At 37.2% G+C, this 26,698-nt stretch overlaps 1 protein-coding gene across 1 annotated transcript; it reads left to right on the forward strand.

Annotated features, from left to right (window-relative positions):
* LOC114656561 (myeloperoxidase-like) lies at nucleotides 1-25,676 on the forward strand. Its single transcript, XM_051930817.1, has 15 exons — nucleotides 1-206; nucleotides 4,685-4,766; nucleotides 5,465-5,552; nucleotides 6,783-6,958; nucleotides 9,454-9,586; nucleotides 11,885-12,014; nucleotides 13,386-13,592; nucleotides 18,049-18,406; nucleotides 18,497-18,657; nucleotides 20,054-20,312; nucleotides 20,489-20,659; nucleotides 23,697-23,934; nucleotides 24,490-24,686; nucleotides 24,943-25,096; nucleotides 25,512-25,676. Exons 2-14 carry the CDS (start codon nucleotides 4,694-4,696, stop codon nucleotides 24,969-24,971), a joined length of 2,220 nt encoding a protein of 739 aa, XP_051786777.1. The 5' UTR covers nucleotides 1-206; nucleotides 4,685-4,693; the 3' UTR covers nucleotides 24,972-25,096; nucleotides 25,512-25,676.
* Nucleotides 25,677-26,698: the final 1,022 nt, after the last annotated feature.

Consider the following 26,698-nt stretch of genomic DNA (forward strand, 5'->3'; position numbering starts at 1 on the left):
TTTCCTAGGTTAAATAAGTGTACCTTTGTTAAGTCTCTTTGTTACATTGCTATGTAATAAAGATTTTTTCTGCATTCCCATCTAGATTCTGAGACAGCCTTCTTTAAAGAAAGAGAACTTTTCTCCAGGACAGAGGCAGCAGTAAGCTACAAAGGAATCTGAGACATTGGCTCCATTCAACCTGCTTTCATCAGACTGGCTCAAAGGTATACGGTATAAACTTATGTTATACATATTTCAATAGCTTGAAAGTCTTTAGAAAAATATTTTAAATACTGTAAATTGTTAACACTAAAAAAGTAAAGCAAAATGAATAAATTGTTTGTCGGTTATGTCTAGATCATTTTTGATTCGTGAACCAAATTGGAAGGACTATGTGTGATAAAATGCGTTCTTCATGCACTAGCAGGAATGCACAGAATAATTTCCTACACTTTCTAAATAGGTTACTCCTTTGTAGTCTCTGAATGGGTTATTATGTAAATGATGTTTAAGCAATGGAGGGACGTTGTATAAGCAAAAAGAATTATATTTTGTAACTAAAGTGTGCATTAAACTGGCGCCCCAGTGACCATGGGCTCCATTCCGCACAGGCAGGCTTAAAAAGTGTTTGGCTTTATGTTTTACGTGTCAGATTAAGCTAAACAGTTGCCTATGATGACTTCCAAAGTGTGTTAAGGCTTCTATCACTGTTAGTTTTGATTGTTTTCTTCGTGTCTCCGTGTAATGTCTCCATCGAATAAAAATCAGAGCCGACCTGGCTTCCTCCGATATGGCTAATCCTCGCCTTGGTCCTAGTTGATTTTATTGCCGTCGCGTCCTGAGCTCTGCGGGACTAAGTTGTCAATGGATTCGGCCCGTTGTAACAACTGTATGGGCTCTGCTCCCAAAACAGCGACGGATTCGGCTTTTGGAACGGCGTTCAGCTTGACAAGCTAGCGGTTTGCTCAAAATCGGCACGGCTCGATTAAATGCTAGATCGCTAGCAAACGAGACTTTTATTAATCGAGTTCTGGATTTTATGTTTCTGACGCAAACTTGGCTAAATGCGGGTGAGTTTGCCCCCTTTTCTGAGTTCTGTCCTACTGACTGTAAATTCTTCAGCACTCTTAGGACCACCGACAAGGGTGGAGGCTTAGCTTCAGTGTTCAGAGACAGTTTCATCTGCCGCCGAATTCCATCTGATGCCTACTCCAGCTTTTAGCTGCAGTTGTTTGAGATAAACGTGTCCCGTCTTTTGTGTGCGGCAGTTTATAGCCCATCGAAGTTTAATAGGAACTTTAGTACATCCATCCATCCATCCATTTTCCAACCCGCTGAATCCGAACACAAGGTCACGGGGGTCTGCTGGAGCCAATCACAGCCAACACAGGGCGCAAGGCAGGAAACAAACCATGGGCAGGGCGCCAGCCCTCCGCAGTGTTCTGTTTTTTGCTGTGTCTATATCAAGCAGTGTGATCTGTGATAATGGCACACGTCAACTCCCTGCTTGTAGACATCGGCTGATTAACCCGATGACTGCGAGTCGGTTCTCTGCAGCATTCAGAAACTCCTTATTATATGACACGGAGTCTTTTTCCATCAATGATCACAGGCCACATATTTTATTTAATATTGTTGACTCTGTTATTAATCCCTGTCAAACAGCTTGCCCTGTAACATCGCCTCCCATTTGTGAAAATTATTTGCAATTCTTTGTAAATACGATTGACGTTATTAGGTAATCGGTCATACCTGCCCAAGATCCATCTCATCCCTTAGTGTGTCCTGCTGTGTTTGACCACTTTGAACCTGCGTCATTGTCTCTATTATCTGTTTTGATGCAATCCCTGCGTCCTACTAATTGCTCCCGGAACAGTGTCCCCTCTCAATTACTGCAGAAAGGTTTTGATTGTGTTGGGCCAAGTATGTATACCTAAATTAATGCCAGCTTGATTTCTGACTGTGGTCCTGCAGCCTTGAAACATGCTGTGGTGCAGTCACTTATTAAAAAGTAAAATTTAAAAAAAATTACTCTGTGATCTTTCATGTTGTGGTTGATTTGTTGTTACATTAAGTTTAACTGCTTTATCAATTGTTAGTCTATGATTGTAAATGTATTAGTTATTACATCTTTTCACTTGTGGCAATCAGCTTTTGTTACTTGTCCACTGCACTTGTTGATCGAACAGGCCCTAACCTAATGTTACTCAATTATGTTACCTCTCTTGTAAGTTGCTTTGGATAAAAGTGTCTGCCAGGACAATAAATGTAAATGTAACGTAGTGTTGCTCTTGGACCCCTTGCCGTATATCATAAAGTTTCTGGTCAGAACCTAGGAGTGATATTTGATAGCTCATTCAAACTCAACCAACACACCTGTAACAAAACAGGAGGGCTAAGAATGTTTATTCTCAATTTAAAACAATGCAGGGTTTTTCAGTGGCTCAGTAGTGTTAGCTCTGCCATTTTATAAGTCCAGGTCCAGAGTGTGAAACCTGCACCCCGTCACATGTCTATAGTTGCACTGTTAATGTTCTCCCTGTGTCCTCCTCCTGCATCCCCCAAGATGTGTGCTAAGTTTATTGGTAGCTCTAAAGTGGTCCTGTGTGGTTGAGTGTGTTGGAGGACCCAGTGGTAGACAGCAGTTCTGTTCAGTGCTGTTTCCTGCTTTGTGCTTGACGCTGGCAGGATAGGCTCCAGACAGGTGAGACCCAGAATTACATTTTCAGGTGTGGGAATTTAAAACAAATATTTGGATGAAAAAGTGAATGCTCAGTTGAGACCCTAAATTAGATTAAACAGGTATGGGAAAGTAAAACAAATATATGTATAAAAAAAGTGGACCCTCAATAAATAAAGCCTCAGTAACAGATACACTATTCTGACAGGTTTGAAACAAATGTGTTCTTTAAATTAGCCTCTATATAAAAAGCTTTTAATATAAATCTAAAATATATTGTACACTTAAAAATGTGTTCATTTTAAAAAATGCAAAATTGGTGAGTCCAATAATACATATATTAAAAGAGTATAATGTGTATTGAATGTTTTAAACGCATTATCTACAGATTTATGTTATTTTGTTTTCCAGTTGTGCTCTTCCCTAATCCCATCCCATCCAATTTATGATCTAATTTATCTGTTTTGGTGCAATGCCTGAGTCCTATTTGCCCCCTGGACAGTGTCCCCTCTCGATTACTTAAGAAGGGTTTTAATTGCGTTGGGCCAAGTATTGTTATCTAAATTAATACCAGCTTGATTTCTGACTGTGGTCCTGCAGCCTTGAAACATGCTGTGGTGCAGTCACTTATTAAAAAGCAAAATGTGGACCCCACTAATCTGTCAAATTTCAGGTAAAAAAAAAAAACAAACTTTACTCTGTGCTCTTTCATATTGTGGTTGATTTGTTGTTACATTAAGTTTGACTGCTTTCTCAATTGTTAGTCTATGATTGTAAATGTATTAGTTATTACATATTTTCACTTGTGGCAATCAACTTTTGTTACCTGTCATTGTTGATTGAACAGGCCCTAACCTAATGTTACTCAATTATGTTACCTCTTTTGTAAGTCGCTTTGGATAAAAGTGTCTGCCAAGCAAATAAATGTAAATGTAACATAATATTGCTCTTGGATCCCTTGCCGTATATCATAAAGTTTCTGGTCGGAACCTAGGTGTGATATTTGACAGCTCATTCAAACTCGACCAACAGATAAATTCAGTGGTTAAATGCAGCTTTTTCCAGATGAGATTTCTAGCTAAGGTAAAGGCTTTTCTTTCTTTTAGTGATTGTGAAAAGGCTGTCCATGCTTTTATAATATCGCATTTGGAGTATTGCAATTATTTGTATGTACTGTAGGTGATGAACAAGCCTTGTTACAATGTCTACAAATGGTCCAGAATGCTTCTGCTTGTTTATTGACTGACTCTTGTAAGCATCACCATATTTCTTCAATTCTGACCTTGCTGCAGTGGCTTCCGGTCTGCTTTATAGTCAATTTTAAAATCCTTTTACTTGTTCTTAAATGTTTGAAAAGAGCAGCCCCATCTTAGCTCTCGGACCATCTTCACTTGTATGTGCCAACAAGACTTCTATGGTCTATTAGCCAGATGCTCTTAGTTGTGCTGAGGTCTGAGGGTGAAACAAAGGGAGGTTGGGCTTTAGCTTTTAGCTGCTCCTCTTCTCTGGAATTGTTTGCCTTATTATATTAGGTCTGCCACAACACTGGTCATTTTTAAATCATCATTAAAGACTTATCCCTTCTCACTGGCATTTGACCCTGCAAGAGGTTGACATTACATTTGTGTATGTTGGCTCATGTACATTCATGATTATAAATACGTATGCATGGCTGTGGGTATTTTGAGTTTATCTTTTATGTAATGGTTGGTTATGTTTGTAGTTTCGTGATGTGTGTGCATACATACTGAATATATATATGATTTTTTATTTCTTCTTTTACCCTTTTTTTACAGCACCTTGGGTCAGTTTTGGCTGTTGTAAATGTGCTTTATAAATAAAGTTTGACTTGACTTAAGTTGACTGGTTGGTGGTGCAATGTAGTGTATTATTAAGGAAAATTATATTTTTAAAAAACACTCAGTGCAGTGCAGTGTGAACTGTGATGTAGTTTTAGGCATTCAAGTTTATTATTTTGAGAATAAAAATAAACATAACACAATACTTTTTTTTTTTTTTCAGTTTACAGGCATGAAGCCGCTGTTTTTGACATTCATTTTTTTTGCATTTGCAACTCAGACTGCATATGCCGTTTCAGATTCAGGTGAGTAGTCATCAGTAATTTCTTTAAATGATGATCTACTAAATTATTTTATTGCTATATGAAAATATAAAAAAATTATCATTAAAGTTATCTTTATTTCATTCATTTATAATTTTTACAATTTTCTGTCAATTTAATTTGCTCATTTCTAAGCTCTTATCCTAGAGCAATATTGTTTAGATTATTTATGATGCCTTTACACCAAAACATGAACAATTTGTTTACACTGATGGTGTCCTTTGAAGCAAAGAACATTGATTTATTTATTATGTGCATATCTAGTCCTCAGAGTAAAATAAATGTGTAATTTCTTCTCTTTATCCAGACAATACTGTGTAGGTTTAATATTACAGAAATTCAACTTTTGAGTCACTAGGTTGGCATCAGTGACAAAATACAGTGCTTTAAATTCCTCTTTGTTATTAAACTGTGCTCTGACTATCCAACTTTGACATCTCAGTTCTCTTTGTTTGCCATGTTTGCCCTTTTATTCTGGTGTCTGGTATGACTTGGTGCATTCGGAACAATTTGCAGCAGACCCTTGTGATCTTAGCATCTCAGATCTTGTATTTTGTAGGCATATTTTGCTTATTTTACAGAGTATAATGAGCTTGGGTATTTACATGCCGCTGTTTTTCTGGATACAGAATGGGCAATGTGCATACTTAGCTCTTTTTTCTACTGTTTTTTTGTTGCAGATGAATCTCTGGATGACCCATTCATTCAAAGTGCTCTCCAGGAAGCCAAGAAAATGGTGGATGAAGCCTACAAATATTCAAGAGATGTGTACGTACTTTGTATGCTTTCAATTTGAAGTCAGAAATACTTGCCAAAAATAATATACTTGAGGCATAACACACAGGGGCAGTCAGTTGTGAATTTCAATACATGTGTCTATGAGTGACTAATATATGATGTGCATGGGAACTGTGCTATATAAATAAAATGTTTTATTATTATTATTAAGTGTAAGATTCAAACTGTACTTTGTACAAAATTGTATATTATTTTAATAAACACTGCATATGAGAATATCAATAAAAACAGAGTAGTGCTGGGTTTTCAATTGACAAAATACTTTTCAATCAGAGACTGATGTCATCTGTTGCTGTTTAAAACACACAGTGGTTAAGTTATGGATAACATTCTGCTTTTAAACTCTTTGTCATAAATTTTTTACACTTCTCTTATTCAATAACCTGTAAATAACAAAGTCCTAGGCTCAATTCAATTGATGTTAGCTCAGTGTATTCTTAAATAGAGGTTACCCAGACTTCCAAACCCAAAAAAGTAATGTAATAGTATATAACTAGACAACTTTTACATAAATAAGTATACAAATCTATTTAAATGAACAGTGATAGAGAGTTACCTCTTGTGTGTCTTTAGTGCTTTTCACCAAATTCTCCATTAATCAACTTGGTTTAAACAACAATGAACATAAACTAATGAGCATTCTCAAAAATGAATGAGTTAAGATAATTTTCTTTATCTGATACTGAACAAGCAGTTAAATCTTCTAATACTGTGAACATGAGAGGTTCCATTCTGGGTCGTATGGCACAGAAGGTTTAGTATACTGTACACCCATATTTTATTGTTGCTAAAAAGCATGCTATTGTCCACAAGCATAATACACACCAGTTTCAGCTCTTATAGGGGTAAACCATTTAAACTCATACACTGGGGCTTTTAAGTGAAGCGTAAACAGTAAACAAGAAGTCAGCCTCCATTCATCCATCCATTCATCATCAACCCCACTTGATCAAGCTGATGCTTGTATTCTTTCATTGTCTTTTTAAATGAAAGTCCAAGTGAACAGCTTGGTGCTGATGCTTAGGCTTTCTGATTTCTATTTTTAACGTGATTCCCTCTTCTTGTAATTTGAACAAAGGTATAGTAACTGAAATTTAGGAAAGGAGCTCCAGAAGGAAAACAATCAACTACTCACTAAAAAAGTGAGACCATAGTAAAAATTAGCACCATCTTGATTTTTCCTCTTTCTCCATATTGCAGAGATCTTTTAAAAGTCAAGAAAAAAGAGTTAACACCATATGAGCTGCTCTGTTTTTCAATGAGGCCAATGGAAGAGACCAGAACTGCAATACGGGCAGCTGAGTACATGGAGGCCACCCTTGATATAATCCGGCAGAACATGAGTAGGATCCACAAACGCTCATTGGGTGCTACAGGTCAGTTTCTCCTGTCCATTCTGGACTTATTGTAGACATAATGGGAGGATGATAACAGCCATAAAACAAGAAGGTCACAAAGTTGGGTACACAACTGAGGGCTCATGACATGAGGGGGAGATTTGGCTATTTGTGGGTTGATTGACCTCCTCCTCCTCCACTTATTGGATGGAAGTGACAGATAAGTTACAGATGGTACGTATTTGCTTAGCTATATTTTAAGACATGTATGGGATACACTTCTTCACTGAAATATGGGTAGAGTTTTTCTAAATAATTAAAATAATACTACTCTAATTTTAATTGATATAAAAAAAGAAATTGGCTGATGCTTTAAACATTAAGGAAGTAAAGTCATTATTTCCAATTGCATTCTTCCAATTTAAGCTTTCTTTGAAGTTTCTCCATGCTGTAAGTTCATTACGTATGGTGATTTGTGTATATCATTTGTAAAGTGCATTTTTATAATCTGCTTTTTTAAAATGATGATGTTTACTTCCTTCACTTTTTTGGGATCAAATATTTATTTATTCAATACAATGTGCCATTCATTTTTCTTTCTTTATCATTTAAATTTTGGAGTGATACCTGCATATATTAGTGCAGTGACACATTTTTTACTGTTTTAGTCATTTAGAAAAAAACTGTTCTCATATTTCATCTTGTGTAGTAACTAAAATCATAAACAGCAGCATTCACAAAGTGCTGCTGATTTGTACCAAAAATGTTGAATGAGTGAACAAAGATCAATCCATACATTTTCAATGGACAAGCACCCCACAGTCCAGGGTCATATCATATGCTGGGGCATCAGTTCTATCTGCTGCAGCGTCAATATGTGAAAAAATCAGAGCAGGCTCATTTTCCTTAGGAGACTGCATTACTTTAATGTGAGTAGTGACATCTTTCACATCTTTTACAACTTTGTGATGGCCAGTGTGATATTCTCTGCTGTGGTGAGCTGAGCTGGTAACATCACTTCAAAAGTGGTCCACTGAATCAACAAGCTAATTAAAAAGGCAGGATGAGTTATGGGACACAATCTAAAACCCCTTGGAGGTACTAGCAATGGAGAGAATTAAAACAAAACTGAGTGCCATTATAACAATGCTGTACATCTCTCCATGATACACTAAAATTGAGGACTTTCAGCCAACGAACTATTAAATAGAAGTGCGTAAAGAACCTCTACAGTGGCTCTTTTATACCAAAAGTGATATGCCTTCTTTTTAATTATTCTGGTGTGTATTCAGATCATATTGTGGTTGTGTTTGTGTGTGTGTATTTATTTACCTCTCTATTTATGTACTTTTTTATTTAAAGTGCTTCTGTAAAAGGCCAAATTTCTCCCTATCTATCTATCTATCTATCTATCTATCTATCTATCTATCTATCTATCTATCTATCTATCTATCTATCTATCTATCTATCTATCTATCTATCTATCTCATTTAGTCAAAGTGGACATGAGAGTATTATGCTCTTTTAAAATATTGTCACTGTCCCACAATTTGATAATTAGAGTAGAAAATGAAGGATTGATTGATTTACATTCATATGACATTCCCTTGTACAAGTGTATAATATTGAAGCACATTGTGAAGAGCTCAGTTTATAATTGTGTTTAATATATAACACAGTTACTGTATACTGTATATAACATATTACAATATTTGCTTATCTATAACACGGTGGCGCAGTGGTAGCGCTGCTGCCTCGCAGTTAGGAGACCCGGATTCGCTTCCTGGGTCCTCCCTGCATGGAGTTTGCATGTTCTCCCCGTGTCTGCATGGGTTTCCTCCGGGTACTCCGGTTTCCCCCCACAGTCCAAAAACATGCAGGTTAGGTGCATTGCCAATCCTAATTTGTCCCTAGTGTGTGCTTCATGTGTGTGTGTGTGCTGCAGTGTGCTGGCACCCTGCCAGTTTGTTCCTGTCTTGCACCCTATGCTGGCTGGGATTGGCTCCAGCAGACCCCCGTGACTCTGTGTTAGGATATAGCAGGTTGGGTAATGACTGACTGACTGACATACAATGTGGAAAGGTTTCAAAGAGTATTTAAAGGAGAAGAACGTGTCGCGATTGGCTATCTCAAATATATTCCCACCCATGTACAAATGATAGACGGATATCCCTTCCGAAGCACCCAGACTGCATTTTTCTCGTTTTTGTCCGAGGTTAGAGGCAGAATGGCACTTTGTTGGAGGACTGATGCTGTTTTGTTTTAAAAGAGGAAGCAGGGAGAATGGATGCTTTGAATGAGAAATGATCAAGTTTCGGAGGTTGTCCTAAAATGGACACTCTATGTATGATTGTTTCAAATCAATACAGTCAATGTTGAATATTACATGTCAAATTTTAGAGTACAGTATAGATCATACACAGAACCTCTAGATATTTAAAACAATAAAGCTTAATTATGAGATTCCTCTCAACACAACTGGTATATCAACATACTGTAGTTCATCTTCTTCCATTTGTCTGTTTGGTCTACAGATCATTTGTTACCTGAAGATCTGGAGGCGATTGCTCGAGTCACTGGCTGTGCTGCCCAAATTGCGCTGCTGACATGTGACACAATTCCCTTCATAGATCAATACAGGACCATCTCCGGTGTGTGCAATAACAAGTAAGTGAAAGTATTTGAAACTTGTACTATTTAAATAAAACATAAAAGCAGAGGGGCCTAACTCAGCGCAATAAAGAGCATGCGCCACCCTTAGTCTTGCATCAGAGGATGCTCACTGCTATTTCAGTGCAGTCCATTGTGTCAAGGTGAACTGCGGCTGGCTTCTTAGCTTTCAAAACATTCAAGATGAAGTAATACAGAAAGATTTTGAGGAAGCTATTAGGTCAAAACTTTGCTAGTTATATAGAATATTTTATTTCTCCAGGTATTACCTTCCAAATAAGAGATGTACTAGCAGATGTCAGGATTATGAAATGTTATTTATCATAATTTACAACTATAGGAACATTTTTTTAAACAAGTAAAGACTATTCAGTCAATTAGACCAATCTGGCTGACTAATAGGTGGGCTCTCTCAGTATCTCACCCAGACATTTCTCTTAATAGTTTGTTTGAGACTCTAATGATTCCTCAGGCATAGACGGACTTCCTGCTTAACTTACAAATCTAAATTGGCCCAGTGTGTGAGAGTGTGTGTGTGTGTGTGTGTGTGTGTATGTGTGCCCATGAGCGCCACACAATAAAGTGGCACCCCCACCAAGAGCTGGTGTCTGCTCTATGCCTAATGCATTGTAGTCTTGGGTTCCCTAATTTCATGATAGATGGTAGAAACTGTAAGAAAATGAAAAATTGTAATACTAGGAAAACCAACTAAAGACCTGCCTGCTCCTGAACACAATGAGAATTTAATTTGGAGTGCATTGGTTGAGGTTGGCATTAATAAAGAAATGCCAGATACTGACAAAATATTGAGTAAGTTTCTTAGTGAGTGAAGTTGATATTTTCTTATTATAACAGTATACTTCATCTTGTTCCTAATGTGAACTGGCAGATGCATAAACATTCTTCTAGTTAATCAAGCTGAGACCACCATGACAGCATTTTGTCTGATCTTAGCTTAAAAGGTTGAGGTTCTATGGTTGCGCGTCAATGTCTATGGCACAATTTAGGGGTAAAAATGAGATACTCAGAATATTTTATGTAAAATGTCACTTTATATTTAGACATAAAGGAAAATCCTTTAGGGCGGCACGGTGGGTAGCGCTACTGCCTTGCAGTTAGGAGACCCGGGTTCGCTTCCCAGGTCCTCCCTGCATGAAGTTTGCTGTTCTCCCTGTGTCTGTGTGGGTTTCCTCCGGGTGTTCCGGTTTCCTCCCACAGTCCAAAGACATGCAGGTTAGGTGCATTGCCGATTCTAAATTGTCCCTAGTGTGTGCTTGGTGTGTGTGTGTGTGTGTGTGTGTGCACCCTGTGGTGGGCTGGGATTGGCTCCAGCAGACCCCCGTGACCCTGTAGTTAGGATATAGCGGGTTGGATAATGGATGGAAAATCCTTTAACTGAACAGTATTTACTAGTACATTTGAAGTTATGAAAAAGCCACAATTCAACAAAAGCCAAGAGCATGTATTTCCCTTTTCAACTGCTAACATCCAATAAGATTTAAAAGCATGTGCCTTTAAGCTTAATTGCATTCTAAAGCGTCCACCAATCCATTCTTTTTACACCTCAAGGTTGTGTGGCCTATAATGCATCATAGAAACCATCAGTGGACTGGAAGCCAGTTTATCACTGAAGACCCTCTCACAAATTCACATTTATGTGCAGTTCTAGTTAGAGATGCTGGTTAGATAGATAGATAGATAGATAGATAGATAGATAGATAGATAGATAGATAGATAGATAGATAGATAGATAGATAGATAGATAGATAGATAGATAGATAGATAGATAGATAGATAGATAGATAGATAGATAGATAGATAGATAGATACTTTATTAATCCCAAGGGGAAATTCACAGGTTAACCCTAAGACATGCACAAATTGTGTGTTAGAAAATGTGAGCACTGGGAGAAAACGTATGCAGGGATGGAGAATTTAATGTTTAATTTAATGTACTAAGTGTAGCATCTAAAACAGAACAATTAAGAGGTTCTAACAGAAAAATATTTTATAAAAGACACACAGTAACTATTTAAGCATTATTGCAGGTTGTCAGCCTGGGCAGGTAGTGGAGTGAAGCGCTCAAGGCATAGCTGTGCCCTTCTTATAGGGAAGGTTTGAATTTGCCACTTTTTCTCAACTGTACTCTGCTTGGATTATGGGAAATCATAAATGAAGCTAATTAACATTCTGGACTGTTTTCTGGCTCTCAACTTTAGGGTCAAGCTGTCCTAATCAATGCAACCATCATCAGGTACCTTCACTGATATTTCTTGTTCACCTTTGTATTTTTAGGACAAACAGTCGACTTGGTGCTTCAAACACCCCTTTTTCACAGTTGCTGCCTGTCCAATATGATGATGGCATCTCCAGTCCACGCGGTTGGACTTCAGCAGTCAAGTACTCAGGCTTCAGCCTTCCTTTGGTAAGGAGCTGCATAGTTGAAGTGTTGCTGAAGCAGAGCTACTGTAAATTAAGTCAAGTTGTGTGAAAAGTAAAACTTTTTAGAATTTACTTAATGTGTCTGTTGCGTTTAATGGTAAAAATAATTCATGTGTAGTCACCAGTGTCAGGGTTTAAGTGAGAGATGAAAGCACAGAGTAGAGCAAATCATTATGATAAATAAAGCCAATGAAGCTGTAAAAATGGCTGGCAGCAACTGTATACACATGCACATACATGCATTGAATATATAGTATAGATACTGTATATAGAGAGATATACAATATGTCTATTTTCTACAATTAATTCACATGAGGAACATTTCTGGGTTCCATTTTTAAAATGATTGTTAATATTGGTGGCAATAGCATTTGTACCTTCATTGGTGGTATTGTCTGCCTTGTATGCTGTTTGATGAATATTTGTATTATATTTCTACCACTTAGCTCTATTCGCCAATAATGTAGAGCAGTGTTTCCCAAACTCAGTCCTGGTGAACCCCTGTGGCTGCAGGTTTTTGTTCCAACCAGCTTCTGTTGTAATTGAACTCCAGGGCTAATTAAGTGAACTGATATTTCTCAAGTTCTGTGTTTAGGGAACAATAAAGAAATTAGAAAACTAAATTTGCTAAAAAAAAAAATAATATTAAAACGTACCAAGCAGTTATATAGGAATAATGTATTTTTTTTCTTTTTAACAGTATTTTCATCTTGATTTTCATTCTACTTTTCTTGGTCTTCTAATTATTTAATTAATCCATTATTTACTCTTTAGTGGGTCGGTTGCTAAAGTACTTGCAGCCTTTGATTATTCAGTGCTGTTTGCCAGCGTTTTAAATTGTCATTATTAAGATACAACAAAGGAGGAAAAACTGCACAGAGAAAGGGCAAAGTATAATGAAATCAACAAAAGAGAGTTAAGCATTTAAATCTATAGCAAAAGCAGAAATATTTCTAAATGTCTTATAAATGTAAAAATCATGCTGCTATGCTTTTCTGAATGTCGAATAAAAGAAAAAAAAAATACCAGCTAATTAAATGAGATCAGTGCTATCAGGTGTTGTCACTGATTAGGACTCCGGTTGGAACAAAAACCTGCAGCCACAGGGGTTCACCACGACCGAGTTTGGGAAACACTGACATAGAGGATCATTGTTGTAGTGTGACTTTTCATACTTATATAATAAGACCTGTTTATTATAAAGGCCAAAATTATATATGAATAAAAAAGTTCAGCCGAGGTTTAAACAAGTTTACATTGAGTGTATTTTAGAATGTTAAATTCAACCACAACAGAAAAGTGTTAATTGCAAAAGTGAGGTATTAAATTAATGGTGTGTGCCTTTTTACTTTAGGTTCGTGAAGTCTCTAATAAAATTTTACATACTGCAAATGAAAACTTGCCTCAAGATAACTTATACTCATCCATGCTGACACTGTTTGGGCTTTGGATAGGACTTGACTTGAGCAACACCGCTATGTCTCGAAGCATTCGGTCTTTCAACGACGGAATTGACTGCAGCACGTCCTGTCAGCAGGCTGAACCCTGCTTCCCTATTGAGGTAAGAACTAATCCCCCAAAAAGCCTGTAGAGGTAGCACCACTGTACCAGGATTATCAGAAATCCTTAGCCAAATAAAACAATCTTTAAAAAAAAAGAGGTTTGATCTAAATAGACCCTTACATCATACTGTAATTGTTTGAATACACATTAAAAATATTATTCAGTCAATATAATTAAAAAAATGGACTTATGTCTGACACTACCTAGTTTTTTTCCCTTTCATGGCTTGATTAGTGGCATTTGGCAGACTGTTTAGCTCTGCTCCAGGGACCTGGGTTCAGTTTCCTGCCCAGTTGCTGTCTGTATGGAGTTTGCCTATCCTACCAATGTCTGCACCATTGTTCACACATTCTAATGCATACTAGAATAGTTGGAAAGTCAAACTTGTGCTGATCTAATTGAGTTTAGGTGTGCGCCTTATATTCCAGAGACAGGTTTACACCATTTCATGTGTCATGGGCTCTGGATCCCCAAGACACTCTATGACAGTGGTTCTCAGGCCAGTTTATGCAAGGCTCACATTAACAATTCAAACATTTTTGCGGCCCACATATTAGCCTTCGCTGGCATATAATTTATTGCTCATGCGTTTAGTAATTGTGGTAAATATTACTAATATACAGTATTATGTAATTTTTTCTTTACATGTTTAGTTGCTCATTGCTTGCTACACAAATACAATAATAAATAGAGAGACAACGATAATCATTATCTGGTTTATTTTATTTTCATTTACGTTAGTAAAGTTGTCAAAGATTATGCTGTTTGGGCTTATATAGCATGTCAATTCTGGCTGAAATTTTTGATAAACACGCTCGAAGATCATCCTCCACGTTCATTCTTGACCGATATTTTGTTTTCATGGCAGTCAATGCAGAAAATGAAACCTTGCACAAATAATTTGTTGAAAAAGGTATAAGAACTTTCATCGCTAGTGCAGACAACAACAGATATTCAAGCGAAACTATGCACCAAAAGGAAGAGATATCCGTAGCAGGATCGTCAAATTCGGTTTGTAATGTGCGATCGTTAGACAGCTTCGCTAATTCATCTTGTGCACGACCGGTTAATTCAGAACTAAAGTACTAAAATAACTAAATTAAACAAAGCGTCTCTAAGCCCTAAAATCCTGCTGCTTGCATCCGTACGTACGGTCTGCCGCTAACAATGCGTAAAAAATACGGATTATTTTCTTGTTTCCTCTGACTTTTTGTCTAATTTTGGTACTGATTTAAGACTTTAGCACGGCCCACCATATTCCCTGTCACGGCCCACCTTTGATCTGCGGCCCACGGGTTGACAACCACTGCTCTAAGAGATGATGTGAACGCAGAAACGGGATGGATTGATTGTTGTAGTTTTAAATCCTTTTGCACTACAGTAGCAGTAAAGCTTTAGGCCCTGAAATCTTTGTGGTTGGAGTCTCCAATGAGGAAACTGAACCAGCTACAATTGATCAGATATAGAAAATCAAGTTGAATTATCATCATAATATTCATAAGTTCTTTCATAGTTTAATACATTATGAGTGCATATTTAGAATACGTTCAAAATAAAGCTATATAAAATAGACAGCTACAAAATGACTGACACCCTTTGACGTTGCTTAGAGTTTATTAAAGGAAACTTAATCGTTGCTTTCTGAAGTGATGTCCATTTTTGCATGTTGAATTCATGATTGATCTTTAACAGTTTTAAAACATTCACGAGATATCGTGCTGTCATTCCTGTTAAGCAGGCAAAGAATTTTGAGGGTTTATCACATTCCTCTCATGGTCATGGAGATGGCATGTTCGAGTTACTTTTCAGTTGCTTTTCTTTTTTAATTGAATTAAGAACCTGATAAGGCTTAGTTATACTTCACTTATTGAAATGCATTTCCCATTGTTTTGACTTTGATCTTTTTATTATTCCTTTAAAGTTTTATTTTTTGCAAGCAAGCACACTTATTTTTAAGAATGAGCTCATTATAATTAGTCCCAGTATATTTAGTCAGTATTCCTTCCACCCATCTAGCCAGCCATTTACTGATTGCATTAAAAATTTGTGGGGTCAGTGAGAGTTAGAGCCCATACCAGTGGCTTTGTGTACAAGGCAGGTGCTTTGTCAAAGAGCACTATTTATATACAGCATTTTGTACTGATTATTAAATTATTTTATGTTACTGTATTGTTGAAGGAAAACTAAGACTCATGATTTTTGTTTCTAGATTCTTCTACTCTCACACTTTAAGATTAACACACACACACACACACACACAGATCCTGTCCACGTAAGTACTGTATGAGTAATTCCTGCACTTCCAGACATTCTCAACATAGGCACTCACATATTATCAAAATATGGGTGTCCCTGAGACATATGAGGACTCATACACCTTTTGGTTATATACCACTTACCACCAAATATATCTTACTTCTATCACACTGCAAATGACAATTTCCCCTGCGCAAGTTGCACTAATATTTACTTTTTTTACTGCAGTGACTCAAGCTTTAAAGACAAAGTATAGAAATTTAAAATTTTTATATCTGGAAAACATTTGGGATTAAATCATTCAGAGATCTGTGCATAGACAACGTCTTTGCATCCTACGAACAATTACATTCCAAATTTAACTTTCCACCAACACACTTCTTTCACAACCTTCAAATCAGAAACTTTGTTAAACAGAACCTGCCCAATTTTCCTCACCTCCCACCTCCCTCTATGCTGGAAAAAATATTGATCAGTCGTGAGGACTCAGACAGCATTTCTGTAATATATAAAACCATTTTACAGTCCCTCCCTTTCAAAGATCTAAGAGGACAGTGGGAAAAGGATCTCTCACTCAACATATCAGAAAAGGACTGGAAGGTAGCAATGCAGAGAATTCATTTGTGCTCCATATGTGCAAAGCATACCATTCTTCAACTCAAAATTATATATTGAGCACATCTGTCTCGCTTAAAATTATCCAAAATGTTTCCAGGGCAAGATCCAACCTGCGGACGCTGCAATCAAGTTGAAGCCTCACTGGGTCGCATGTTTTGGGCCATGTACCAAATTAACATTCTGGACCAAAATTTTTAAATGCCTTTCAGACAGCCTTGGTGTCACAATCCCTCATAACTCATTAACAGCTGTGTTTGGTGTTCTTCCAGATGGACTTAAAGTGCAGAAGGACAAACAAACTGTAATTGCCTTTACTACACTATTGGCACGTAGACTTATCTTACTCAACTGGAAGAATCCTCTTTTAAGTCAGTGGGTAACCGATGTTATATACTATTTGAAACTGGAAAAAATCAAATTCACGCTCAGAGGATCTGTGCAGAACTTTTTCAAAACCTGGCAGGATCTAATCAATAACATTTCAGAATAAGCTCTTAAAACACTGAGGAAGCAGATTCTCTCCTCATTTCCTTTTCTTCTCCATTTATCTTTATTTACTTATTAATTCATCTATTTACTTATTTTTACTAGCTTTAAGTTTTACTCTGCTGGCCATGCTCTCTTTCTCAGGGGTGGGGGTTGATTTGTTTTCAATCCTATTTTTGTAAAAATGTATCTATTTGTATGGAATGTTGTGTAATTACAATAAAATCAACACAATTAAAAAAAAGAAAAATTTAAAAGGAACATGGTGTTTATAAAAGTGTAATAATGCCAATAGAAGAAAGTATAATGCAACATATTAATCAATAGCAAAATCTGTATGTATAAAGTCTTTACTGAAAATCAGCAGTGTCAAAGGTGAATGTTGTACTGTGCAGCTTTTTGATTCAGCAATCACCATGATGCCTGAGTTCTGCTCTCTGACACTGAAATGAAATAGCCCCTCTCTCTCTCTCTCTCTCTCTCTCTCTGATGTGTCCTGCTAACTGATGTCGCTGTCTCTTGATGCCTCTCTCTGGGCCCTAAGATGAGCCATAATTTATGTGAAAATCGCACATTGGGTTTCAGACCTTGTGACATCATAAATATATGACATCCTAGCTGTCCTGGTGATGGCTGATTCTGCCTAAACATTTTGATCCTCTTACTTATCTGAGCAATCTTTTGCTGTGTCTGTTGTCTTTTATTATTAAGTACTGTAGTAAAGTGTTTGACCATTTTAAAGTAAAAGTATCATAAATTACTTGGATAACAACACAACTGCATTAACATTATAAACAATTGGTAAACTGTTCACAAGGTTACAGAATGTACAATTATTGATTAAAAGGAAGGAAGAATGCAGATGTAGTTGCATGAGTTGCTTTCAATGGTCTTATAAAGAGGTTTATAAATTAGGTAGGTCCTCTATAGTCATCATTGTTCATTTGAGCAAAATTAAAAAATAGACAGTCTGAAGTTATAAAAAAATTACAATTTTATCTTCAAGGACAATTATCCAGAAATTAAGAAAACAGCAGTTAAAAAATGTTTATGTGACAATACATGATAACTAATTTAATAACCTATATTTTCAGATTCCAACAAATGATCCCAGGTTTGAGGACACCAAAAGCTGTATTCCCTTTTTCCAGTCAGCTACAGCATGTGGAACAGGATATACAGGTTACAGTTTTGGAATCCCAAATGTCCGGTCCCAAATTAACCAAGTTACCTCCTTTATTGATGCAAGTATGATTTATGGGTCCACTGACTCCCTGGCCAACCAACTGCGAGACCTGACCAATGATTTTGGCCTTATGGCTGTTAACCAACACTACAGTGATGATGGCTATGATCTCCTTCCGTTTCAAAATGCAACACCAAACATTTGTGCCACAAGATCAAATGTTACAAAGGACCCATCAGTTCAAGAAGTTCCATGTTTCATGGCAGGTAAGAAGCCACTCTGTTAAGAACAAATGATAGTAATGTATGCATAGTGTGCATGGTATAGTGATACTTGTATCTGTTTTTAAACTTTAGGAGATTCACATGCCAATGAAAATATCGCACTTACAGCTATTCACACTATGTTCCTAAGAGAGCATAACCGTATTGCAAAGATTTTCAGGAAACTTAATCCACATTGGAGTGGCGAAACCATCTACCAAGAAACAAGGAAGGTTATAGGAGCATTTCTGCAGGTAATCTGATGTAACAAAATAAGACCCGTATGGGGTACAAAATGACATTCCATACAAAGATGAAAACATTTTCAATTGAGTCATTTTTCATTATTTATAGGAAACCATTGATTGACTAAAAGGCTTTAAAACAATGACTTTGACATAATTTTTGCCCCAAAAGGAATTTCACTAATCAAATATGATGTACTCATTCATAAAAAGATTTACATTATTTTACATTAAGATTAAGATTAACTAAATCTCCCCCTGGGGACAAATGAAGTTCTATCTATCCATTAGACACTGTATCATAATCTCGTTTTTTCTTTTAAATGTGTATTTTGATGGTTCTTACTTTGAAACATTCTTCTTGACTTTCTCCCATTTAATTCCAACCAAAAGAATCCTACTGACCACTTAATCAATCTTTGAGTTTTATATTTAACCCAAAACAAATATTAAATTGAGACTATTAAAAATTTTGGAGAATTACATTTATCAGTTCAACAATATCCAGAGTCTTAATTTTCAGTATAGGGGAGCCAGAGCTCATCCTACCAGAAATGGGTAGGATGAGCCAACCCTGGATGGGACAACTGGAGATTACAAGACACATCATGAACATTTCTGGCCGGTTTGGTGTTGCCTACTGACCTGACTGAATTAGTATGGTAGGGAAAGTGGAGCCCTTGACAGACAGCCATGATGTCATGAGGAACACAGGTCAAATTCATAAAAAGACCTGAGAAAGTCAGTATAGAAGACAGAACTGAAAAAGTCACATAATCTAAAACAGATTGAACCCATCAACAACTGTATTTTATTGTTACAGATCATTAAAGAAAATGTTGATGACTCATAATTTTTTCAAAAACAAATATATCCAAAAACAACTGTTAAAGTTGACCAATTTTTGGGAAAGTCTTTTCAGAAACAGGGTGGCAGAATAGTTCAGTGATTAGAGTTGCTGTTTCATGGACCCAGCATCCTTGGTTTGAATTCAGTGCTTGTAGACTTCGTATGTTTCTCCCTGACACCATCAGTTTTCCTCTGGGTACTCCATTTTTTGCTTCTGTATACCCAAGGAATTGCAGGTTAGGTTAATTTGTGACTCTTAACTGGCCAATGCGTGCACAAGGCTTGGATCCTGCATTGTATCAGTGCTGCCGGGATAGGCTGTAACCCTTGGGATCCCCAGTTGGGTTAAGTGCGTTTAAGCATGTTATATTGTGTTATATTATGGACTGTAGAATAGCAGAAATGGATTGCCTACTATCAACTCATGCACAAGTAATACATTTTACATTCTGCTATAAAGTATTTCTTTTGACATACGAACCCTGTGCCTTGTCTTTTCTATTTAAAAGTACACACAAAAAGTTAGTGCCATTTTTGTGCCTTTTTTTCTTTTCAGACTATCATCTACCAAGACTATCTGCCTATCATCATTGGTCCAAATGCAGTGCAAAAATATCTCTCAGATTACCGAGGTTATGATGACACTGTCAACCCGTCCATTTCCAGTGTTTTCTCTACGGCAGCTTTCCAGTTTGCTCACCTAACTGTCCAGCCATTTATATTTCGTCTAAACAGGAGATATCAGCAACACACTGTGTATCCTAATGTTCTCCTCCACAATTCCTTCTTTACCCCCTGGAGGATTGTCTTTGAAGGTATGTATTGCTTTTAAAAAACTGAAATTGTTTCTTAATGACAAACAAAAGTTGTGCCATCCCTATATTACACAGCACAAACCTGAAGTTTCAACTAATGGTTTGTACATATTTAAATTTTCACATGGAGGAATTTATTTTCACACTGAGAATGTTCCACGGCTTCGTTTTTTCAGGTGGAGTTGACCCTATTATCCGAGGTCTTATTTCCATGCCTGCAAAGCTTAATAGACAGGATAAGCTGATGCATGATGAACTTCGGGAGAGACTCTTTCAGCTGACAAGTCAGGATGGTCTTGATCTGGCATCTCTTATCATGCAACGTGGAAGAGATCACGGACTTCAAGGTGAATGAAGCATGGTTGCTGTGTAGCCTCTGGCAAAATGTTTCACAAAATCAAAAGTAACCTTTCTCAAAAACTGTCTTTAACCTTTTTCCTTTTTTGCCCATATTACAACCCAATTTTTAAGGCACAGATTTAATCCAATTCTATATTACTCAACTTTCATTGAAGTTGTTATTGGCAATGACAGCCAGGTGTTGATGACAACCACTGACAGATGCATTATTGTATTATTGTGGAATAAGAAATACTCACCTATGTTTGTTACTGGTTTGGTGTACTCTTGCACCTTAATCTTAACACACTCACACAGATCCTACTCAAACAACTGTGTATGAGTAAGGCCTACACCACTCTGTAGAATTCCACATAGAATTCCATCCACATATGTACCGTATGAGAGATGCATGCATTGCTGGTCACTCTCTAGTACACCACTTAGGGTCTCACTATCTTTGGCCTAAACAAAGTACAAGTGGCCCGGGATATAACCCAGACCTAAATGCTACCTTGGTCTCCGAGTCAGACACATGCTTTGGTTTTAGGCCACTTACAATCCTACTTACGTCTACTGCACTGTTCCTATTTTGGTGCTCCCCTCAGCCTGATAACTCGGCAGGTCTGAGCAAATGGAAGTCTCCCCTACACCAGGTGCCCTAATATTTCCTTTATTACTTCAATCACTCTAGATAGAAAAACAAGTATAGAAATGTAAATGTAATGTTTATGTATTAAAGTACAGTGGACCCTTGATATACGACCGGCCTGACATGTGAACAACTTGCTTTACGACCAAAATTTTTGCTTTGAATTACGACCAACATCTTGCATTACGACCCGAATGCAGTCACGTGTATCCGCTTGTGCGATTGTAAACAAACAGCCAAGAGCACTTGTAAGCGTCAGTCGGAGCCCAGATACATGTGTTTGTGGACATAATTTCGGTCAGTGCAGTGATTTATATAATTTATTTTGATAATTGCTAAGGAAGGAAGTGAAGGTAACGAAGGTAAAGAAAGCGATCACAATCGAAACGAAGAAGGAAATTGTGTGGAAATATGAGAGTGGCATTCGTGTGACCGATCTCGCTAATATGTACAGCATGTCGAAATCCACCATCACGACAATTTTACAAAAAAAAGATTTGTATAAGGAAACTCCTTCCAAACAATAACCACCTTCCATTTCATTCTCCTCCTCCTTCCTTTCTGCAAGCCAAAGATATCAACTTAAATGGTGAGTACAGTATGAAATTGTTGTTTCTGGTAGGCTAGGCACTTTTTGTAACTTTTTGGTTAGTACATTTGAAAAATTATTGGTGTTTTTGGTAAATTATGCACATTATACAACCCTTTTCTATTAAAAAAGTTAAGTAAGTGTTGCTGTGGGCGGTTCGGAACACATTAAGTGCATTTCCATTATTTCTTATGGGAAAGATAGTCTTGACTTACAATCAACTTGAGTTACAACCAGCCCTCGCAAACGAATTGAGTTCGTAAGTCAAGGGTCCACTATATAATGGTAGATGAAATTATAACACAAAATATAAGAAAAGTCTGGATGTATATAGTCTTAGAAAGCTGGTTGAAAATCAGCATTGTTAAAAGTGGATGTTTTCCTGGGAGGCTTTTGATTTAGCATTCAGCATGATGTATGAGTTACGTTCTCCAACGTCCAGGGGAAATGGTCTCTTCTTCTCTTTCTGACGTATCTCGATCTCTGACATTGCTTCTTATTTTCATTGCTCCCTAGTCTTTCAGATGGGCTGCTATTTATGTTAGAAATACACATGGCTGTCTAAATCATATGATTTACACACATCTGATTGGCTAACTAGCTATCCTGGTGACGGATGGCTCTGACCAAAAGCTCTGATCCTTGTACTTACCTGTGCAACTTGTTGTTGTCTCTGTCTTCTTTTACCACTAACCTGTAAATTGTCTGACCACTTAAACTAAAAGCACCACAAATAAATTACAAAACAAAACAGACACATTAAAGTTATAAATTGCCAGTACAAGGCACAAAAAATGTACAAAGGTATTTGGGTCATACATTGTTATTACACATAAAAGAACGAATATAGATGTAGTTAGATAAGATACTTTCAATGCAAATTGCCTTTGTAAATTAGTTAGGTAATTTTTCTTCAAGTGTTCAATATATTTGTTTATAAATTAGATTGGTTGTTTATACTTCAAAGTGTGAGCAAAATAAAAAAAAAAAAAAATAGCAGACGCCCCATCCTTGAAGTTTAATAATACTGAAAGCGCAATATAGACACTGTGGGCCTTCGTTCTGGTAAATCAAGGGGTACACACTATGGACACAGAGTTACCAACCGGTCCTCAAAGTCTAATAATACTGAAAGTGTGCTGTAGACACTGACAATCTCTGTTTATGTGGCTGAAGTGGTGCGCGGTCAAGACCTTTCCACCCAATCCTCATCATCCACTCTAAGGACACAGAGAGGTTTACGGTTTTAGTAAGTAAAGCCCCACTGCCCAAAGCCTAGGCCTCCATATGATCTTCAATTGGCATTAATATGTACTGTAAATGAGGCAGTCTTAATTTGAAAAAATCACTTAATAAAGGTATCTCCCAGAATATACTGTATGACTGTCATAATAACAAATGAGGGTCACACTTAATATCTTTCATGATCTTTATCTTAAGCACTTTGAAGCAGTTATATAGAAACTCTACATATTTGCTTAATTGAAGTTTGGAGGCTTTATCATTACATTTCAAACAACTGATCACAACTGATTCTGAAACCTTGTGTTTGTCAATCCGACTTCTTAACCACTAGGAGATTAAACCAACACATTTATAAAATAAAAGACTGTCTATACATTCAGCAATAAGGGTTGTGAGAAATAATTTCATGTGACCCAGAATTAGAGCAAGATCAAAATCCAGGAAAGTGTCAAGAATGACACTAACAACTATTGATTTGCACCCTTCTTCCATGGCCTCTGAAACAACATTCAGCTCTAGACAATGGTCTAAAATGTGCAATCTTTGTGTTTGATTGTAGGATACAATGCATGGAGAGGCTTCTGTGGTCTTAGCCAGCCCAAAGACGAAAAGGAACTTGAAGTGGTCCTCAACAACCAAACCTTAGCAAAGACACTGATTAGCCTGTATGGAACCCCCAACAATATTGATGTCTGGACTGGAGGAATTCTTGAGCCATTTGTACCAAATGGGAGAGTGGGACCTCTGTTCGCTTGTCTGATAGGAACCCAGTTTCAGAAGATAAGGGATGGAGACAGGTAAAGTCATTATAAAAAGCTTAGAAACAAATTAAATTGTAAATACAGCCAAAGTTACAGATGATGGAATAGCTCAAACTTTCATCAAAAAGTTTACCATGTGGCAAGAAGTTAGTTTGTCTGTAACATTTTTTCGTGTACTTCGAGCATTTCATTTCAATGTTGTATTCTATAAGAAAACAGTACATCACCTAAAAGCAGCCATCCACCCATCCATCCAGTAGTCACCATTCAGGGTTACAATATCTGGTGCCTTCCCTGGTAGTATCTGGTGCAAGACAGGTGCCAGTCCAGAATGGTATGCCAATATACTAACACACACCCTCGCAATGGGCCCATTTAGAGTCACCAGTTAACATACTCTGCATGTCTTGGAGATATGGTTGAAAAAATGTGTATACTGAAAAAAAGTATGTATAAACTTATAATATAAAAAGGCACTTCTTAAAACAAGTGTAACCAGCACTAACACAGTAGGACTGATATTGTTATCCTGTGTAATACACTTTATTCTCTGTGTACCTCAATTAACAGATCTTTTTTTTTTTTTTGTAGGTTCTGGTGGGAAAAGGAAGGTGTTTTCACTGAAAGGCAGAGGACAACTCTAAAGAAAGTGTCACTCCACCATATTATCTGTGACAACACCGGAATTAAGGAGCTCCCTCCATTCGTGTTCAAGTACAGTGATGAATATACTTCATGCTCTGAAATTCCCATGTTCGATTTTAGTGCTTGGAAAGACACTAGTTCAGGTAAGTATTTTATGTTTTTTGCATTGATACAGTTTACATATTGTGACAGGGGTCACCATCCCTAATGGACGAGGCAGAGGCACAAGGGCAGCTCCAAAGCTGCTCTGCCTTAGGCAGAATAAATGATTGTCCTCTGCAGGATCACATGCAAGCATGCAGGCTTACCATGTAACGTGCTTCTCACACAATGTTTAAAACATCTGAGACTGGGCATTGACCTGCGCTCACTCACACTCTCCTGTTCTCTCTTCTCCAGACCTTGTCTTGCACAGTGATGATTTTTAGCCTTGGTACCTGTCCAGTCAAGAAGGTTTGCCATCCTCCTAATCTGAAGATGGGACAATTGCTCATGTCGTGACTCCTATTTCATGTGCTTGGGTGCTGAAGTAACAGATCCTATTCTGAATGAAGTCTTAAGACTGTACCTGCATTCTCTATATTACTGTATTTTACCTGGAAACCTGGACTCACCTTTCTGTCACTTGCACAACTCTGTAACCCAAGCTTGACAACAACAAATGTTAAAAGTATAAAGTAACTATTTAATATATGGACCCAGGTGTGCTGGTGCCTTTTTGTCATCTTTAAAATTTTCCAATTTTTGTTTGCAAAGACTAATAAAAAAGCTACTATGAAATTTAACCACATTACATTACATTTAATCTCTCAGAGGTAGTATTATAAAGAAGATTAGTCACAACCCATGAATTCCAGTTTTGTGAAATTTTGGACTTGCATCATATTTAGTGGTACAACAAAACATCAACGCAATTCTTAGTTTTTTTTGTTGGATTTTTGAGTTTCAATTTTTCTAAACTCATCCAGTTTCTTAAATCAAGGAGACTCAGAAGATATACATACGTATGGAAGACAGAAAAGTAAGTCGAAAAAATATGATTTCTAGGTTGAGTTAAAGAATTTCAAAATCAGACACATTGTCAAAATGAATTAATATGGACATTGCATAAACATTGCACCCAAAATAAACACTGATTAATTGGTTTGATAAAATATTTGCTCATCCTTTACATTCGAATGAAATAGAATTAAAAAATGGGCATCTGAATAATCGTAAAATGGCATGTCTTGTATTTTCTTAGTATTCTGTGTTTTTCTCAGACACTTTGTCCAAGATGACATACATGACCAGCATGCAGCACAATGTCTTGTATACTTTTCATTTACAATTACAGGGCAGGGTGGTCCAACAACTTTGCCTAAGGTCTACGTATAAAGTATACGTAAAAACCTTGCACATTAATATGGTAATGCTTGCTGATCATGATGCAAAAGAGTGGGGATATTTTGCGTGTTGGGCAATCACACAAAAAGTAATTTTGCTTTTCTGCATTCACATGACAATAAAATTCACCTAACATTTATATGATGCCCCAATAATTGAGTGGGGACTTTCCAAAACAATCTCACACTTAGCAAACCACATCTCATAACAGGCAGCCAACTCTTTTACTTAAATATATCTGAATGGCGAGTGTAGCTTTATTTGTAGTTGTTTGTAACAGGTTTGATTTTTACCACAATCCTTGTAGACAACTGGGTCTTTTTGGCCCTTTTCTTAGAAACTCAAAAATTATGATCTTTAGCGTGTGCCATGTGACATTCTAGAATGCCCTACAATGTGATCAGTGCCAGTTTGCCTTGGTGAGCCAAGCCTTACATTGTCTTCATCTGATACATGTATTTAATGGGGCAGGTAATCCTTCAACATCCATCCATCCATCCATTTTCCAACCCGCTGAATCCGAACACAGGGTCACGGGGGTCTGCTGGAGCCAATCCCAGCCAACACAGGGCACAAGGCAGGAAACAATCCTGGGCAGGGTGCCAACCCACCGCAGGACACACACAAACACACCCACACACCAAGCACACACTAGGGCCAATTTAGAATCGCCAATCCACCTAACCTGCATGTCTTTGGACTGTGGGAGGAAACCGGAGCCCCCGGAGGAAACCCACGCAGACACGGGGAGAACATGCAAACTCCATGC

Source organism: Erpetoichthys calabaricus, chromosome 8 (assembly GCF_900747795.2).
Source record: "Erpetoichthys calabaricus chromosome 8, fErpCal1.3, whole genome shotgun sequence".
Taxonomy (NCBI): domain Eukaryota; kingdom Metazoa; phylum Chordata; class Cladistia; order Polypteriformes; family Polypteridae; genus Erpetoichthys; species Erpetoichthys calabaricus.

What these genes read in the sequence shown, in the direction of transcription:
- LOC114656561 (XM_051930817.1), top strand. Translation starts at nt 4,694, where the DNA reads ATGAAGCCGCTGTTTTTGACATTCATTTTTTTTGCATTTGCAACTCAG. An exon ending in AGTTCCATGTTTCATGGCAG is followed by an intron (nt 18,407 to 18,496) that starts GTAAGAAGCCAC and finishes TTTAAACTTTAG; the next exon opens with GAGATTCACATGCCAATGAA. An exon ending in AAGATAAGGGATGGAGACAG is followed by an intron (nt 23,935 to 24,489) that starts GTAAAGTCATTA and finishes TTTTTTTTGTAG; the next exon opens with GTTCTGGTGGGAAAAGGAAG.